Source organism: Spermophilus citellus, assembly GCF_964194105.1.
Source record: "Spermophilus citellus genome assembly, chromosome: 6".
In the NCBI taxonomy this organism is placed as follows: domain Eukaryota; kingdom Metazoa; phylum Chordata; class Mammalia; order Rodentia; family Sciuridae; genus Spermophilus; species Spermophilus citellus.
Genome location: NC_138187.1, coordinates 121402425 through 121421090, shown reverse-complemented (window position 1 = coordinate 121421090; position 18666 = coordinate 121402425). Strand labels below are relative to the sequence as shown.

Below are 18666 nucleotides of genomic sequence, written 5' to 3'. Positions count from 1 at the left end.
TTAATGGAGAATACAACATTGGCTATCTCTGTCTCTATAGAGAGGTGTAGTTTTCCTGGTTTCAGATTTTTAAAATTTGCAAATAAATTTTAATGACTTGAAAAAGATCTTTTCTATCATGCTTTCTTTCTTTTTTTCACAGCTTCTTTTTAAATAATTATTCATTCTCAACAAAGCTCTGTTTTTTTAACCTAAGGTATTGCTTTTTTTCAGTTAGTTTATACATTGTTTTCTCTAGTGTCAAAGGAACAAAACTTGAATTTTCTTCATGTTGACTTTCTTTGACCTCTATGTACTCAGCTGTATCTTTGCAAATAAGAACAGAACATCTTAACTATTAAGATGCTATTTCTTCCCCAGTTATAACTGTACAATGTCTTTTGCAGAATATGTGAGATCCAAGCTGTTGACTGTACTACAATATCCTCATTTACAGTGAGAGAATGTGAGGGATCCAGTAGGATGGGCTCAAGGCCAAGGCGCTACTTGTTCACAGGCCATACAAATGGCAGCATTCAAATGTGGGATCTGACCACTGCTATGGATATGGTTAATAAAAGTGAAGATAAGGGTAGGTTCCCACATGGAAAGAAGTTTGTCACCTGGCAAGCTTTTAACATCAGAGATTATAATGATTGTTTGCTTTCCTAAGATATAGGTGGTCCAACTGAAGAAGAACTACTCAAATTACTAGACCAATGTGATCTCAGCACATCTCGATGTGCTACACCTAATATTAGTCCAGCAACTTCTGTGGTTCAGCATAGCCGCCTTCGAGAATCAAATTCTAGGTAAGTTGAAGAGCTGGGTAAGATTGTTTTGGGGAAAATTAACTGACATAATCACATAGTTGTTCTAAAAGCCATATTTTTAAAGCAGTGCAGAGTTTGTTAATATTCTTTTTTTCTATTTTAGCAAATTTCTTTATATGCATTGGGCATTGTCTGGTTCTTTTCATATGAAACCAGTTTTTTCCTTTCTTTTTCCTTTTGGTTTTGGGGGTTTTGTTTGTTTTATGGCTTAGGATTGAACCCAGGGCTTCATGCTTAGTACGAAGCATGCATTCTACCTCTGCATTCTAACCCCAGCCACCACTTTTTGCCTTTTAATTTACTTTGTGAATTGCTGCCAGTTTGAATGCCCATTGTGTAATTAAGATTTTACTCAAAGAAAATAGGAAAATCCTATCTCACCTTGCTTAGTATATAGAGTTTTTATTCTTGTTTCAGGACAATATTTATCAAAAGTGATTATATTACCTTGTATAATCTTATATTTTAGGCATTATGTATTTCAGTACAATAATATAGTATGCCCTGTTTTTTCTTCCCATATTAACAAAATGTTTTGAAATATGAAGAACTGAATTATATTGATTCCTTGGTGGTTTTGAAGTTTTTATTTTTTCTCCAGCTATTTAAAAGTCTATCTTAACTATATATCTATGGTATTATTTGTGCTGGTAATTTTACATTTATATATGACTGCTTGATAAAAAAATTTTTCATGTGGTACCGAGGATTGAACCCAGGGGCACTCTACCACTGGGCTACATCTCCAGCCCTTTTTTATTTTATTTTGAGATGGGATCTAAGTTGCCCAGGCTAGCCTTGAACTTGTGATCCCCCTGCCTCAGCCTCTTCAGTTGCTGGGATTACAGGCATGCCCCACCACACCCTATTGAAAAATACAGGTTTATAGGGAGAAATGTGGATATAATATACTATATATATGTTTTTACTGGTAGTTTAATTAATGAGATATGCTCCTGAGAAATTGCAGGTGAAATCTGAACTATAATTTTTAAAACCTTTTTCAGCCTTCAGCTTCAGCACCATGAAACCATTCATGAAGCAGCTACTTATGGTTCCATGAGGCCTTACAGAGAAAGTCCTTTGTTAGCAAGGGCAAGAAGGACTGAGAGCTTTCATAGTTATAGAGACTTCCAGACTATTAATTTGAACAAAAATGTAGAAAGAGCTGTTCCTGAAAATGGTAATTTGGGTCCAATACAAGCTGAAGTGAAGGGGGCAACAGGGGAATGTAATATATCTGAGAGAAAGTCTCCTGGAGCAGAAATCAGAAGTTTGAAAGAATTGGATAGTGGATTAGAGGTACATAAAACAGCTGAAGTTTTTTCTGAATCCAAGAAGAGGTTATCAGAAGATGAAAATGAAAATAAAGTGGAGTTAAGGAAGAAAGGAGGATTTGAAGGGGGAGGATTCCTTGGAAGAAAGAAAGTTCCCTATCTGGCATCATCACCAAGTACTTCTGATGGAGGAACCGACTCGCCTGGTACTGCATCCCCTTCCCCTACAAAGACCACCCCATCTCCGAGGCATAAAAAAAGTGATTCTTCAGGTCAAGAGTACAGTTTGTGAAAACTCACTAAAATGAATGGTAGTTTTGTTAAATTAAGATGAAAATTAAATTTTCCTGGATTTCAGTACATTAGTTTTTACAATGAGGCTTTATAAGATAAATTGGGTGTCATTTATTATCTTTTTAACAGAATTACCTGGAATAAGGAGATAAAATAATCATAACTCTTAATGTTTTGGAAGGTTTTTTAGTTTTACAAACACATTTAACAGATTATTTGCAAAGCAGTATCCATTTTAATGTTTAGCTACTCTTTGTTGGTTTTGTTATCATAGTACCACATCTTAATAGGATGGTGTCCATACAGACGAATATTCCCTGGAGCATGGGAACCAACAGACTGCATTCCTAATCTTTATTGTGCCTGAGACTTGTCTTGCAATGTTATCTTAAGTGAATAACAATTCTTTTTGAAAGTTGGTCTCCCAACCCTTATTGTGATTTCAGTATGTTTACCAGATATTTGATGAGGTGCTATGTTTGTGAAAAAATATCATGTAATTAAAAAACACTATTATTTTGAATACCAGATTCCACTGTGTAGTAAGACTTTTAGGATTTTTTTTTTTTTTTAATCTTGGGTCATTTTCTGATTCTCATTGTTGGAAGTTCTTAAGTCTTAGCATGCATCACCACGTAGAAAGAGCTGTTCCTGAAAATGGTGCAAAAAGTCCATGTGAACTTTCTTTCAAGTTGGAGCAATTGTCTATTTCAGAAAAGATGAAATAAGAATAATAATCAAAGGCAAAGCTTTGAGGGCCCAGAAGGGAAAACTCAGTTGCTAATCTGCCTTGTTTTAAGAGCCACCTTTCCTTTTATTTTTTTTTAAAGTATTAATAATCAAAATAACTTAAATGTAGGCCATTTTGTTTAAGTTATGAGATTGTAGATTTGGGTTTTTGGCTCAAAGTTTTGGCTATTGTAAAAGTGTTATTTTGGATATATTTTCAATTGTTAGAGAAAAAAATTTTGTTTTTTCATTTAATTGGAATGATTTTCAAGTTTCTGCAAATGGGGTAAGTGCAAATTTAAACCATTAAGCATTTATTGCTGAAGAATGTATATATTCCATTCCAAGAAATATAATGAGTAAAATTGAAATAAATTCTTTAAAGTTTACTATATTACCAGTGGTTTCACAAAAATTCTCTTGTATTTATTTATCAATTGAATCAAATAAAGAAATTTAGACACAATGATTTTAGTTGTTATTCTGTTTGAAGTGAACCTACATCTTTTTTCTTTTTTTTTTTTTTTTTGGCTTCTTCCTATAAAAAGAAAATGGAGAGGGAGAATATATAGAAAAACTAAATTATATTACCCGTAAGGAAAAAGGTTAGGCAAAGCATAATTTCAAAGTCACTAAGGATTCATCTTATGCCCTTTTCATTATAATCACATTTGTGTGGAAGTTGGATGGACAACTAAGGAAATTAAGGCGGAAAAATTGGAATATTTACCACTAAAAGAAAACTTTAAAAAATAATGAGGGCTATTATATAGCAAAATATTATAAAAGGTAGCTGACTGTACCATGGATTGCATTTTATTATAGGTCCATTTTATTTTTTCTCATATACTTACAGGAGATTGAACCTTAGGATTAGAGAGCAGAGAATTGAGTCTACTCTGGCACCTTGTAACCTTAAGCAAAGTATTCCCACTTGCCTAAATTTTTCATTATACCAATATCATTAAGGTTGTTGTAACTAGAATAAAAATTAAAATGCATCTGTATTTTGTATGATTGATGAATAGTGAGAACAGAATTAGAATTCTCATGATTAAAAGTTTTTCAATTAATTTTGTACTTATTTCCAAGTAGTGAATTATACCAGTTGATAAGTATTCTCATTTCACAGGTCACTGAGACTCACAAAAGATAAATAACTCAGCTATTGAACCACCTTTGAATCCATATCTTCCTGTTTGAAAAGCCAATGGTTTTGTTCCTGGTTTTCTCATCCAGGCTTTTTAATCATAATTACCTGAGGATAGACACTTAAGGTTGCCCAAGCCTTCCTCCAGTTTTTTGAACGTGAATATCTGGTGGTTGGGATTCACATTTTGAAAACAGTACCATAGTTTATTCCAATGTACCTCAGTTGAGACTATACCAATAGCATCCTATTTCCTTAAATGAGTACATCTTTTTATCATCATTTCTTATGTGTAACTCAGGATTTTTGGATTGCTTTTTCATAAGTTTATTAAATAAAACTTGGTTCACATTTAAATATTTATTAAGCAAACCATATTGAGATTAATTTACATGATATTTGTGCTTTGGAAATCAACTACTATTCATATTACATAATTGAGTTCCTTATTACAGAATTGTTTCGCTTGTACTATTTATTTTTACAGGTTTTTCCAGATGAATTGTTTTTATATGGATGCCAGCATGAGTTTTACATCAGTATAAGGTACTATAACAGATTCGTGTTTAGGTTCTCCATTTAATGGAAATTACAATAGATCATCTGTAAACACAGTTCTTCGTAGAGCTTACAAAAACGTAACTATGAACTCATATCAAACATTAGGAATAACAAAACATGGTAGTTTTTAAAATAAGCTGAGAATGTGGCCTGTACAAGTGATAAGACATGAATCTGATTTAGAATAGCAATTCATGGAGAATTGATTATTGAAAGGGAAAGGCAGTAGGCCAGGGAACATCAAGCCCACTTATTGCTCTTCATGATTTCTTCCAGGTTACTTCATTGGTTCTAAACATTAGGAAGTTTTAAAAAGTGCAGATACCTTAACCCCATCCCAGACCAATTTAATCAGAATCTCGGAGGGTTCAGGTCTGCATAACTTTGTATAACAGGCTTGGTATTCAATACCAATTAAATGTAAAATCTCTGAAATAAATTTAAGTTATGAATATTGCTGAGGGTAGTACTCTGGGTGGAAGCTGTACAACCGCTGTTTATCCTGACCTAGGTGGTCAAATGTAAATAATTCAGTTAACTGAATTTGGGTAATAACAAAGTGTGATTAGATGATTAAGTGAAGAATGATTTAAGATAAATCTTCCTGTTTTGTTTTGTGTTCTCTTCAACTTTAGAACTATGCCTTTAAAATTATACAGTGATGAATGTATCTATTAAATTTCAAAAACAAGAATGAACTCTTATGAGTTCACCTGTGACTTGAAAATCCCATTTGAAGAACTGTAGACTAAGAATACAGATTTGTGACAGGTAGCTTCTATGTGGTCAACATTCAGCCTTGGTGAAGGGTCATTTGTGTTAGCTTTAAACAACATATGGACCGAGAATCAGCAAATGGAAATAAAAATCCATAAACTAGCCAAAACTATGAATAAACTTTTGGCGAGGAAAAAAAATATATAATTCTACTGCCAACTATGCACAATCATTTCAGATTTGTGTATAGAAGATATAACAAAGGGGCAGAGAACTTCTGTTTAATACTGATGTGTGCTTTGACACAGTTGGCAAGCTATGTCTAGGAGTTTGTCATTCTCAGGAGCTGCTCTCCCACAATTTTGGATAGTCTCAGTACCTACAAAAGTTCACAGTCTTTGACTCTTGGACCGGGGTAATTCATAGTTTTTAGGCAGAACAAGTAAGGTTATCCCTGCAGAAGTTTTTGCCAGCTCAACTTTGCAAAAATCAAACTGCCTCTGGACATAGATTTACAAAGTATTGCCAGACTATTGTATAACAGATTGAAAATAATTTCCTGGAAGTATTAAAACCAAGAAAAAGAGGTTTTCTTACGTTGTTTTTCAGGCAGAACAAATTTAAATATCTTCAATATTATTTTGATGACAAAAAATGTTTTTCCTTGATTATAGTACTTTCACCAATGACTTGCTTATAAGGACTTTTTCACCAGTCCAAATTGAGCAGGTTTCAAAAAATTTTAACCATAGAAATTAGTACTATTGCATGTTATCTGTTCTTACTGACTCTAGACTGAAAGTTCTCTGGAAGGAAGGTATATAGTTCAGAGAGTATCTGATATACATTTATACAAACACATAGTTTTGTAATCACATAAATATGTTTAACAATTTCAAAGTTGTGAGTAGCAAATATAAAGTTTCACTTTTTAACTTTTTATATAGGTCAAACTAAGGTAGAACAGTAGTTTCTATTTGAAATGAGCTAAAAGTTGAGGATGTTAGAGTCCTGTGGTATTCAGTGAATTGACAAAATTCCACAAATCAGTACTTTGGAGTTTCAAAACTATGTAAAATATGTTAAATAAAAACAGTGGTTCAAATGGAATGTATAAATTGTTTACTTTGATTCTCCAGATTCGTAAATGCCAGAGCAGACGTTTGAGAGTAAGTTATATATTGCTGTTAACTAGAATCATTAGTTAAGTATCAACAGTACAAAGTTTCCTTGTGAGATTCAGCATGGCCTGAAATTGGGATATCATTTCCTTACAAGATTATATCAGTCCTAACGGAATTAGCTGATTGGAGGAACAGCAGCAACATCCTCTCAACAGAATCTTTTTAAACAAGCAACTTCCATAATTCATTTGTAACAGCTCTGGGCCATATGAAAATTGCCACCAGTTATTCATTTAGCCAATGCACCACTGCCAGAGCTTACTGAAAATTACATGCTTTATCTTACACAAAATAAGTTATCAAAAGAAATATTTTCATAGATATACTTTTCATACTTTGAGACCCCAGGAAAGCATCATTTCTTAACTATTAGGGAATAATTTCAAAAAAACCTCCCAAATAACAAATAGTGGCTTCTCAGCACTTAAGTTATGTTCATTTGTAATAAACCAGCAGTAAAGGCACACAGGGCCTCTGCAATCCTAGGCCCAGACCGTGTTGTGCAGGTTTCCATTCTTCATAATTGGGTGTCAATGAATGTGGTGTGTTCCTTGGTCACCGAGCTGAAGCCCTTGATGGCATTCATCAGGTCCTCTTCGTCCACATACTGAAAAGTAAGCCAATTATCATTGATTACAATATTTGTTCTCAGTAGTATCTGCTGTCAATTGATAAGTCTATCAATATAAAAAGTACTCAGAATTTAATATCCTATTCTTAGCAGTAAGATGTGCTTTAAGACAGTCCTTTCTTTAAATTTACCCTCCTGAAAAGACCACATCATGTAGAGACATGAAATTCAGACTAACCCAAAATGTGTTTATGTCATTTTTAAGTATTATCTTAACCTTTGTAAGCTCATTCTCTCATTTGTAAATAGGGGATATTTATGCACTTGTGTGTATATAATTTTTTTTTCTTTTTTGTAGTGCTGGGGATTGAACCCAGGGCCTTGTGCACTTGAGGCAAGCACTCTAACAACTGAACTATATACTCAGCCTGTGTATATAATTTTTAAACAAAAGATTAAATTCAAACAGTAAGCAGAAGAGCCAGAATTCAAGCTATAATGCTTTATTGCTTCCTACTCTCATCATATTTTGTATTTATTGAATAGCGTTAGTAATGTTTATATAATTTTATAATGAACAGAAAACTTGTCAAATACTGGGCAAGTTCAAAAGTCTACATTAAATCCCTTTGCACACTGCCTATTACCAGTACTATAAAAACCAAGCAAAAATGGCAATGTAGTGTAATAGTCACAAAAGGAAGATCTATATTAAGGTGATGTTTTCAAGATCTCAACCCTACAACAAATTTTACTTATTAGTTGTGTATCTTTGGGTCAGTCCCTAATCTCTGTAAACTTCAGTTCCTTTCATAAAGATAAAGATGATAGTAACACCTCCTGTAGTTTATGAAGATTAACTAATTCACCTAAGCTATTAAAATTGCCATTTTACATGCTAAAAATAATCCTTTAGCAACTGTTTGTTTCAACTTAATGTAACTATCCCTATCATTTAAAAACTTTATCTGCAATAGAATTATTGAATAGTTTATGTTGTTTTCGGCATTCAAGTTCATGATTCTATTATATATGTGTGTTGGTAGATAGATAAATTGTTCTAAACAAGCATGAAGGACTGACATATACTTTCTGATGGTGATAGGGAATGTCGAGCCAGTTTTCTTTATTATTTTCCACAAATCAAGAAAGGTTCATAGAAGTCCTCGACTCTTCAATGAAGGAAAAGTAAAAAATTGGGAAAGATGAAGAGTCCAAAAGCAGAAGCAGATGGTTGAAAGAAATGGAGATGAAAAATTCTACCTCAAAGGAGTGAACAGAAGTTAAATCCTTAGCTGGCTGTTTATATTCAACTAGACCAAAGGACTGATGATGCTCCAGCAAACACCTGGGCACCTTTGACAATTGGTGAAAGTTCTAGGATTTTACTCATCTCAGCCACTAGGGGGTTCGTAACAAATAGCTAATGATGAAGTTACCTTTCAAAGAGTATTTATACCACTGCACTGAATTTATGAAAGGTGAAGCTTATAAATAGTAACTCCCTTATCTAACATGATTTTTCTGAGGCTTTTTAATCTGTTTAAAGATTCTTCCAATAGTAAACCATTAGAAAAAAATGATGTTTTACTAAAAAACAAAAAACAGGTGCTTGAACTTTATGTCTTCTTTTAGGCCAGTTCCAGTATCTGTAGTCCTCTTCTGCCCAAATTAGTGAAGTGTAGTCTGTTTGAGTCTTTGTTTATTCACATGTATAATTTTTGTTTTTTCTTAGAATTATTAGTGATAATTATAGAGATTAAGAGAATTCACTGATATTTCTGCACACGTGTATATTATGCATTGATCATGTCCATCCACCCTTCTTCTGCCCTCTCCCTCTTTCCTTCAGGACCCTCCCCAGTCCCTCGTAATCCTCTTTTACTTCCAGTCTCTTTCTCTCTCTCTTTTTTTTTAAGTTTCCACATGACAGAGAACTTGTCTTTCTGTGTTTGACTTATTTCATTTAATAGGATGTCATCTAGTTCCCTTCATTTTCCTACAAATAACAGTATTTCCTTCCCCCTCCTTCAGTTCTGAGGATTGAACCTAAGGCCTTACACATGCTAGGCAAATGCTCTATTACTGAGCTACATTCCCAGCCTTTATTTATTTTGAGACAGAATCTTTCTAAATTGTCTATGCTGACCTTGAACTTGTGATCCTCCTATATCAGTCTCCTGAGTAGCTGGGATTACAGATGTGTATTACCATGCCCAGCTAGGATTTCATTCTTCTTTATGGCTAAATAATACGTCATTGTGTATATATACACCATATTTTGCACCAGGGCTGATTCCCTTTCTTAGCTACAACAAATGTGGTATACAAGTATATCTTTTGTATACTGACTTCATGCTTTATAGATCTATGCCCAGGAGTGGATTACACAGATCTTATAGGTAGTTCTATTTTTAGTTTATTGAGGAACCTTCATATTGCTGTACGTAGTGGCTAGACTATAGAATATATACTATATATTAGTGGCTATACTAATGTACAGTATATAAGTTCCTTTTTTTCCCACATCCTTTCCAGCATTTTTTATGTTTTGTTTCTTTGATAATAGCCATTCTAATGGGGTGAAATTGTAGTTTTGATTTCCATTTCTCTGATTATTAATGATATTGAGCCTTTTTTCATTTAGTTATTGGCCATTTGTATTTCTTCTTTTGAGAAGCATCTGTTCAAATTATTTGCCCATTTTAGATTGGATTACTTTTTGTTATTGTTGTTAAGCTTTTCGAGTTCTTTGCATATTCTGGATATCAAACCTCTGTCAGATGATTGGCTGACAAATACTTTCTCCCATTCTCTATAGGTCTCATTGATCTCCTGATTGTTTCTTTTGATATGCAAAAGATTTTTAATTTGATATAATCAATCCTATCTGTTGAATTTTGCTTTTGTTCCTCTGTATTTCGAGTCCTATCCACAAAATCATCGCCTACACCAGTATCATGAAATGTTTCCCCCTGTTTTCATCTAGTAATTTCAGTTTCAGGTCTTACATTTAGGTCTTTGATTGATTTTGAGTTGATATTTGTACAGGGTGAGTGACAGTTAAGCTTCAGTCTTCTGCATGGGGTCATCTACCATTTGTTAAAGAGTCTGTCCTTGCTTCATTGTGTGTTTTTGGCAACTTTGTTGAGAATCAATTGGCCATAAACGCATGGATTGGCTTCAGGTTGTCACTTCTGTTCCTTTGGTGTAGGTGTCTGTTTTCATGCCATTATCCTGCTGTTTTTGTTCCTAAGACTCTGTAGTATGTCTTGAAATCACGAATTATGATGCCTCCAGCTTTACTCTTTTTCCTCAAGATTGCTTTGGCTATTCAGTCATTTGTGCTTCCATGTGAACTTTAGGATTTTTTTTCTAGTTGTGTGAAGGATGTCTTGGATATTTTGATAGAAATTGCAGTGTATCTGTAGATATCTTTGGGTAGTATGACATTTTAACAATTTTCTAATCCATGAACACAGGAGATCTTTTTGAACTTTTAGTGCTTTCTTTAATTTCTTTCTTCAGTGTTTTGTAATATTCATCGTAAAGGTCTTTCACTTTCTTAGTTAACTATGTTTTGGGGGTGGGAGCTGTTATGAATGGTATTTCTTTCTCTGCAAATTCATTATTGATATATAGAAGCTACTGATTTTTGTATGTTGACTTTGTATACTGCTCCTTTACTGAATTTGCTTATCAGTTCCTAATAGTCCCCCCTCCTTGTTTTCTAATAGTTCTAATAGTATTTTAATGGAGTCTTTAAGGTTTTTCAATGTGTAGAAGCATATAATCTATGAACAGAGATAATTTGACTTTTTCCTTTTCTATTTGTATGCCTTTTATTTTTTCTTTTGTTTTAATTGTTTTGGCTATAATTTGTAGTACTGTATTGAGTGGATATCCTTATTTTGATCCTGATCTTAGAGAAAATAATTTCCATTTTTCCTCATTCAGCATGATGTTGGCTATGGGTTTGTCACGTATAGCCTTTATTATGTTCAGAAATGATCCATCTCTACTTAATTTATTTAGGGCTTTTATAATGGAGGGACATTGGGTTTTATCAAATGCTTTTTCTACACCTGTTGAGATCATGTAACTTTTTTACTTCATTCTGTTTATGTGATTATTATATTTACTCATTTGTGTATTTTGACCCATCTTTTATTCCTGGAATTAAATCAACTTGATCATGTTGTATGATCTTTCTGATATGCTTTTGAATTCAATTTGCAAGTATTTTGTTGAGAATTTTTATATCTGTCGATCAGGGATACTAGTCTACAAATTTCTTTTGTGTGTATGTCCTTATCATGTCTTAGTTCTTCAAAATTTTGGTAAAATTAAGAGGTGAAGCCATCTGATTCTGGACTTTTATTTGCTGGGAGACTTTTTATTGCTAAGTTTGTATTATTACTTGTTTTCGGCTTATTCAGGCTATTTTGTATTATGGTTAAATTTTGGTAGGTCTTATGTGTCCAAAAATTTGTTCATTTTTTTTCTAGGTTTTCCAATTTCTTAGCATATAATTTTTTAAAATAATCTTTTGAATTTTTTTCACCTATAATTTTATTTATTTGGGTCTTTTTTTGTTATTATTTTGGTTTGGTTGGTTGGTTTTGGTTAATATGACTAAAGGTTTGTCTAAAGAGCCAGCTCTTCATTTCACTGATCTTTTGTATTCTCTTAGACTCTAGTTCATTTGTTTCTGCTCTGATCATTATTATGTCTTTTCTTCTAATCTTAGGTGTGGTTTATTCTTGCTTTTCTAAGACTTTGAGATGCAACATTAGGTTAAATCTTTTTTAAAAAATTTTCTAACGTAGGCACTCATTGGTGAAAGTAGGGTAATGAAATCCTCAACTGTTATAAAATTGGGTGTCTTTTTGCTGATTTTCTTCTGGTTTTGAATATTCTTTGAGTCTTCCTCTTTTCATCTTTGTGGTTTAATGGTTTATTATATTAATAATGTTTTATTCTTTTCTGTTTCTCATTTGTATATCTACTCGTCTGGAGGTATGTGTCCTTTCACATGCTATCATGATGGTATCTTCTGCTTCTGGATATAGGACTCCTTTAAGCATCTTTTGAAGGGCTGGTTTTGTGGTTTGAATTCCCTTAGTTTTTGCTTATCTCAGAAGGATTTTATTTCTTTTCTGGGTCTTTTGTTTTTCCATATGAATTTCATGATTGCTTTATCTATTTCTACAAGAAATGCCGTTGGGATTTTGATTGGCATCGCATTAAACCTGTAGGTATAGCAATACCAGAGTTCAAACTGTACTACAAACAATAGTAACAAAAACAGCATGGTACTGGTACCAAAACAGGCAGGTGGACCAATGGTACAGAATAGAGGACACAGAAACCAATCCACAAAAGTACAACTTTCTTATATTTGATAAAGGGGCTAAAAGCATGCAATGGAGGAAGAATAGCATCTTCAACAAATGGTGCTGGGAAAATTGGAAATCCATATGCAACAAAATGAAACTGAATCCCTTTCTCTCGCCATGCACAAAAGTTAACTCAAAATGGATCAAGGAGCTAGATATCAAATCAGAGACATTGCATCTGATAGAAGAAAAAGTTGGCTACGATCTACATACTGTGGGGTCGGGCTCCAAATTCCTTAATAGGACGCCCATAGCCCAAGAGTTAATAACAAGAATAAACAAATGGGACTTACTTAAACTAAAAAGTTTTTTCTCAGCAAGAGAAACAATAAGAGAGGTAAATAGAGAGCCTACATCCTGGGAACAAATTTTTACCCCTCACACTTCAGATAGAGCCCTAATATCCAGAATATACAAAGAACTCAAAAAATTAAACAATAAGATAATAACCCAATCAACAAATGGGCCAAGGACCTGAACAGACACTTCACAGAGGAGGACATACAATCAATCAACAAGTACATGAAAAAATGCTCACCATCTCTAGCAGTCAGAGAAATGCAAATCAAAACCACCCTAAGATACCATCTCACTCCAGTAAGATTGGCAGCCATTATGAAGTCAAACAACAATAAGTGTTGGCGAGGATGTGGGGAAAAGGGTACACTTGTACACTGCTGGTGGGACTGCAAATTGGTGAGGCCAATTTGGAAAGCAGTATGGAGATTCCTGGGAAAGCTGGGAATGGATCCACCATTTGACCCAGCTATCGCCCTTCTCGGACTATTCCCTGAGGATCTTAAAAGAGCGTACTATAGGGATACTGCCACATCAATGATCATAGCGGCACAATTCACAATAGCTAGACTGTGGAACCAACCTAGATGCCCTTCAATAGATGAATGGATAAAAAAAAAATGTGGCATCTATACACAATGGAGTATTACGCAGCACTAAAAAATGACAAAATCATAGAATTTGCAGGGAAATGGATGGCATTAGAACAGATTATGCTAAGCGAATCTAGCCAATCCTTAAAAAACAAATGCCAAATGTCTTCTTTGATATAAAGAGAGCAACTAAGAACAGAACAGGGAGGAAGAGCATGAGGAAAAGATTAACATTAAACAGAGACGAGTGGGGGGAGAGAAAGGGAGAGAGAAGGGAAAACATGGAAATGGTAGGATACCCTCAATGTTACACAAAATTACATATAAGAGGTTGTGACGGGAAAGGGGGGGGGAACAAGGGAGAGAATTGAAGAACAGCAGATGAGGTACAGAGGGAAGATGGGAGGGGAGGGGAAGGGGGATAGTAGGGGATAGGAAAGGTAGCAGAATACAACAGTCACTAATATGCCATTATGTAAAAACGTGAGTGTGTAACCCATGTGATTCTGCAATTTGTATTTGAGGAAAAAATGGGAGTTCATAACCCAATTGAGTCAAATGTATGAAAGATGATATATCATGAGCTCTGTAATGTTTTGAACAACCAATAAAAAAAGGATTTTATTTCTTTTTTAATTCTGAAAGATTGCCCTGCTGGGTATAACAACATTGGTTGGCACTTCTTTTCTTTCATGACTTGAAATACATCATTCATGGCTTCTGAGCTATAGGTTTTCTGCTGAGAATCTAATGAGATTTTCCTTAAATGTGAGTTGCCACTTTTCTCTTACAGATTTAAAAATTATTTCTCTGTCCTGTACTTTTGACAGTTTAACATATCATGGTAAGAATCTTTTCTGATCATGTCAATTTGGAGTTTTGTAAGCATTCTGTACCTGGATATGCACCTCTTTCCCAGTAGCAAGTAAATATTCTGCTACTGTTTAATTGAATAGGTTTTCTATGCCCATAATCTTTATTTCTTCCTTTTTGGGTATGTTGATGAATCAGATGTTTGATCTCTTAATGATGTCCAAAGATCTTGTATGCTGTCTTCATTCTTTTGAAAAATATATACATATTTTCCATGTATACACACATACACACATACATACACACGTATATATTTTTCTGTTCATATATGTATTGCAAAATATCTGTCTCCTTTCTTCCAAGTTCCAATATTCTTTGTTCTGCTTGATCTAGTCTATTAAGGCTTTTAACTGAATTTTCTATTTGACTTGTAGAGCTCTTCATTTCTGATTGATTCTTTTTCAGAATCTCTACTAAAAATTTCATTATCTGCATTGTCTTCCTAATTTCATTCAGTTTATCTGTATTTTGGGGGATCTGACTGAAGTTTTTAAAAATTGTTCTTTTGAATTCTTAATTTAAGAATTTCATCCACTTTGATATCTATCTTTGGAATCTATTACTAGAAAATTATGAACTTTAGTTGGTGTCATATTGCTTTTTTCATATTTTATGTTCCTGTGTTAAAATTTGCACATGTAGTGAAATGATATCTTCACCACATTTCTTAATAAGTAGTTTCCTCCTAGGATGTATCATGGAGTATCAGCTTGTTACACACTGAGTTTATTTTCAGCTAGGTACTGAAGCTACTCCCTGTAGCTTCTTTGGCTGTGATTAGTAAATGTGCCCAGCGTGTCCTATACTGGAGTTGGAGAGACGCACTCTTCTTGTGGGTTATATGAGAGTGGTGAACCTAGCAGAGCAGGTAGGTGTGTGTGGGAAGCCATTCTAACACGTGATTGGGTGACTCCCGTTAAGGGCCTGAGGCGCTTTGGCTCTGTCGAAGCTTTCCCGACCCTTTCCTGATGAGAGAGCCCATCCGTGTGGGGGTGTGCCTGACCACTGACCCCGGGGACCCAATCACTGACCCTGACCTTGGAGTGCGGTCCCCCCTCAACTTTCATTGGATGGAATTCTCCCCTGAATCTCTTGTTCCCCAATAAAAGGTTCACTCTCTCTCTCCTGCTAGCCCTGAGTAATCCTTGCTGCCCTGCTGGGCAGTTAGAGGAGGGAACCAGAGAGGGGAGCCATCTCGGACCTAGCAATATAAATAAGGTAACTGTCTGTGTGTTTTATTTCGATCTCTTCTAACTAACTTTATGCCTAGAACCTCATTAATGAAACCACTGTGCAGGCCGCGTGGTAGAGGTGTGGCATAGATATTCAACTGTGTGGGGTGTATTCTGTATGGTTATTCCTACAAGGGAAGTGGTAGCTCCTGTGGGGGATAGGGGTTTCCTCAGGCACTATTGATATTGGCTCTTAACGTGTCACTGGTGTTGGCTGCTCTGGTAATGGTGAGGAGCCTGGAGCACTTGGCCTCTGATTAGACTTGCTGGGAGGATACCAGCACTCCAGGTTCTGGACACCCCCTTACTAGCTTTTCACAAACATATCCAGTATAGTAGTTTGTAGAAATGTGCAAACAAGACCTCTGGCCTTGAGCTGGGCTACATTTTTAAGTTACCAATTGGGCCCCATGGTAACAACTAGCAGGGGGAGGAAAGAGAGGGGGGAAGCTCTCCCCTTCTCAGGTGTTGTCCTTGAAGAGTTAACTTGCCCAGAACAGTGAAAGAAAAAGCTGCTTTTATGTGAACTTCTGCAGACTGTGAACTTCTGAGCCCCTCCCCTTACATACTGGATATAAAGTTCTGAAACTACCTGAACTCGGGGTTCAGGGGACTGATTAATTACAGCAAAAGCTGTGCCCTCTGAACCTGGCTGCAGCCAACTAGAACTGTTAACTGCTATCTTTGGTGCCTGGCCTCATCTATCCTTACAACAATAACTCGGCTGCAGCTGTGGGCATGCCTGTCCAGGCACAGATTCTCAAGCCCCCCCAGCTATGCTTGCCTTGGGAGGAGGGGTGGTGGCCTTGAGGGTGTTTCTCCCTCTCCCCATATTATTTCAATCCTATGAGATCAATGAGAGCGGGTCCAGCCGGGGCCATGTAAAATTCCTCTCAGCTAAGGTGCTCACCGGAGAGTGCCAGAGACAGCACAACTGGTACTGTGCAAAGTTTCTCTCCAGACCTTCTTAGGCTCCAAGAGCCTCAGTGTGGGGCCACAGCTAGGGCTGAAGTCACATTGCTTAGATATTCCCCAGCATGCCTCTGGGTGGGACAGCAGTGGACAGAGTTCTTTCTTTACCTTGTTAGCAACAGGAGCTCTGTGTGTTACTGGGAGAGGATTCTAGCACCCATGCTGAACCACAAGTGACTGGCCATGTAACTGGTCACAGAGGCCAGGCTCCCTGATCACCCAGTTCTTAAGGAGGGCACTCTCAATTCTTGTCTGCATCACAACACCCCCACACCGCCCCCCACCCTGTGTGTAGCACTCTCAGTACATTTGTGTCCGTCACTCCCCTGAACCAAATCTATGAGGCAGCCACCCACTGAGTCAGTACAGTGAAGTGTGTGTGGGTCACAGAGATGGGAATATGCAGGAGTTTCTGACTCCAAAAGCCAGTCTAAATTTGGACAATTTAGACTCAAGATAGCTCCTGGCTACAGAACACTAGCCTGGGGGTTCACAGGGAGATGACATGAATTTCTTTTCCACAGCCAGACTACTAGTCAGATTTCAGGCCCTTTATCTATTTAGTCTGTAAATCTGCAAGGGCCACAAAACTTTCCAAGAGCTAGGATCGCCAGGAACTGGGCTGATAGAGCCTGCTGGGACTCCCTCTATCACCTCTATCCCTGTGGAGGGGAGACAGCCCCAGGAGGGCAGGTGCTGGGCTATTTGTTTCTCTTGCTATGCTACAGGCCTAGGCCTCTGTATTTTATAAGGTTTCCATTTCTCTACTATTGAATTCCACTGATCTGCACTCACCTCAGCCTGCACCTACAAGCCTGTTGCTTTGGATCTATTTTTTATGTATTTATCTAAATTTTTTTTTTTTTTTTTGCTGGGGGTAGGGGGATACCAGGGATTGAACCCAGGAGCTCTTAAGCACTGAGCCACATCCTCAGCCCTTTTTATGTTTTATTTTGAGACAGGATCACCCCAAGTTGCTTAGGGCCTCACTAAGTTGCTGAGCTGGCTTTGAACTCATGATCTGCCTGACTCAGCCTCCCAAGCCGCTGGACTTACAGGCAAGTGCCACAGCACTTGGCTTTATCTAATTATTTTTGAGCATCTGTTGTATATCTGAAGAAGAAGACCCAACTCTACCCCAGCTTATCAAACAGTTGCCATTGCACTAGTAAACAAGTCCTTCACTCACAAATGGCATGTGCTCAGAGGGATGCACCCAATGCTGAGGGGCAGCATTTAGAGGACAGGAAGCTTTGGGCCCTGTCTTCACCAAGGTCTCTCTGGGATGTTTAGCAAAGACTTGGCGAGGGAATCAACTCACCAGTCCACTGCTGTGGCCCACGATGGTTTCCCACAGCGCGTCATCAACCAAGACTTTCTTGTCCTGCATGTCCATGAGCTGGCTAACACTGCGGTGGAGAGAGCCCTGGGAATAAGTTTGGCTGACTTGGCTTTGACTTGGGATCCTCAGTACAGACACACTCCGGCTGCTCCGAATACTCACAGGTGTCCCAGATCGGGGAATTTTGGTATCAGCTAATCCCTGAAAAGGAAGTTACTGGTAGTGATTAACAGGTAAAGAAAATGGGTTTGAAATCAGACAGAGAATTGCAACTCACAGGATGTCATTGAAAGGAACTGCTGTCTACAGACTGTCCTAGGGAACTTCGAAGTGTGAGCCCTGGGAACTCTGTGGCTTGGTTTCTTAGTAATGTGAAAGGATAAGTCAACTCTGGTGCTAGATGGCCAGTGCTCTTGGCACCTACAGCACCTACTGGTGCCCCTGCTGTTCTCTGTGAGGCAAGGGTTTGCCACACAGCGGGGCATGGAGGGTGGGTTACAAGGTAATCCCTTCATGCGTGCTGGCCCAGCAGCTGCCTGAAGAGTGCCCCTTCCCAGAGCAGAACAGGTGAATAATGTTCTACCCTGATTGCCTACTGGGTGAACACAGTTTGTATTTCACTTTAGAAGTAAGTCCTGGATTTATGTAACAAAATCGACTTCT

The 18666-nt window shown here is 36.6% G+C and overlaps 2 protein-coding genes across 3 annotated transcripts in view; one reads left to right on the top strand and one right to left on the bottom strand.

Moving 5' to 3' along the window:
* KCTD3 (potassium channel tetramerization domain containing 3) overlaps positions 1-3575 on the top strand; it is a 51738-nt gene extending 48163 nt beyond the window's left edge. The window contains exons 16-18 of one of the 2 annotated variants that reach the window (XM_081297248.1): positions 387-571; positions 659-791; positions 1820-3575. In XM_081297248.1, coding sequence (XP_081153374.1) covers positions 387-571; positions 659-791; positions 1820-2381 — 880 coding nt within the window. In that variant the 3' untranslated portion in view covers positions 2382-3575. Of the gene's footprint in view, positions 1-386; positions 572-652; positions 792-1819 lie in introns of both variants that reach the window. The other variant, XM_081297247.1, reaches the window with a different exon arrangement.
* Positions 3576-7241: 3666 nt separating this feature from the next.
* Positions 7242-18666, bottom strand: part of USH2A (usherin) — a gene marked incomplete at its 3' end in the record, with an annotated part of 798897 nt that continues 787472 nt past the window's right edge. The window contains exons 71-72 of the mRNA XM_081297837.1: positions 17983-18204; positions 7242-7331 (exon numbers count right to left, since the gene is read on the bottom strand). Of these exons, the coding sequence (XP_081153963.1) occupies positions 7242-7331; positions 17983-18204 (312 nt within the window). The remainder of the gene's footprint in view (positions 7332-17982; positions 18205-18666) is intronic.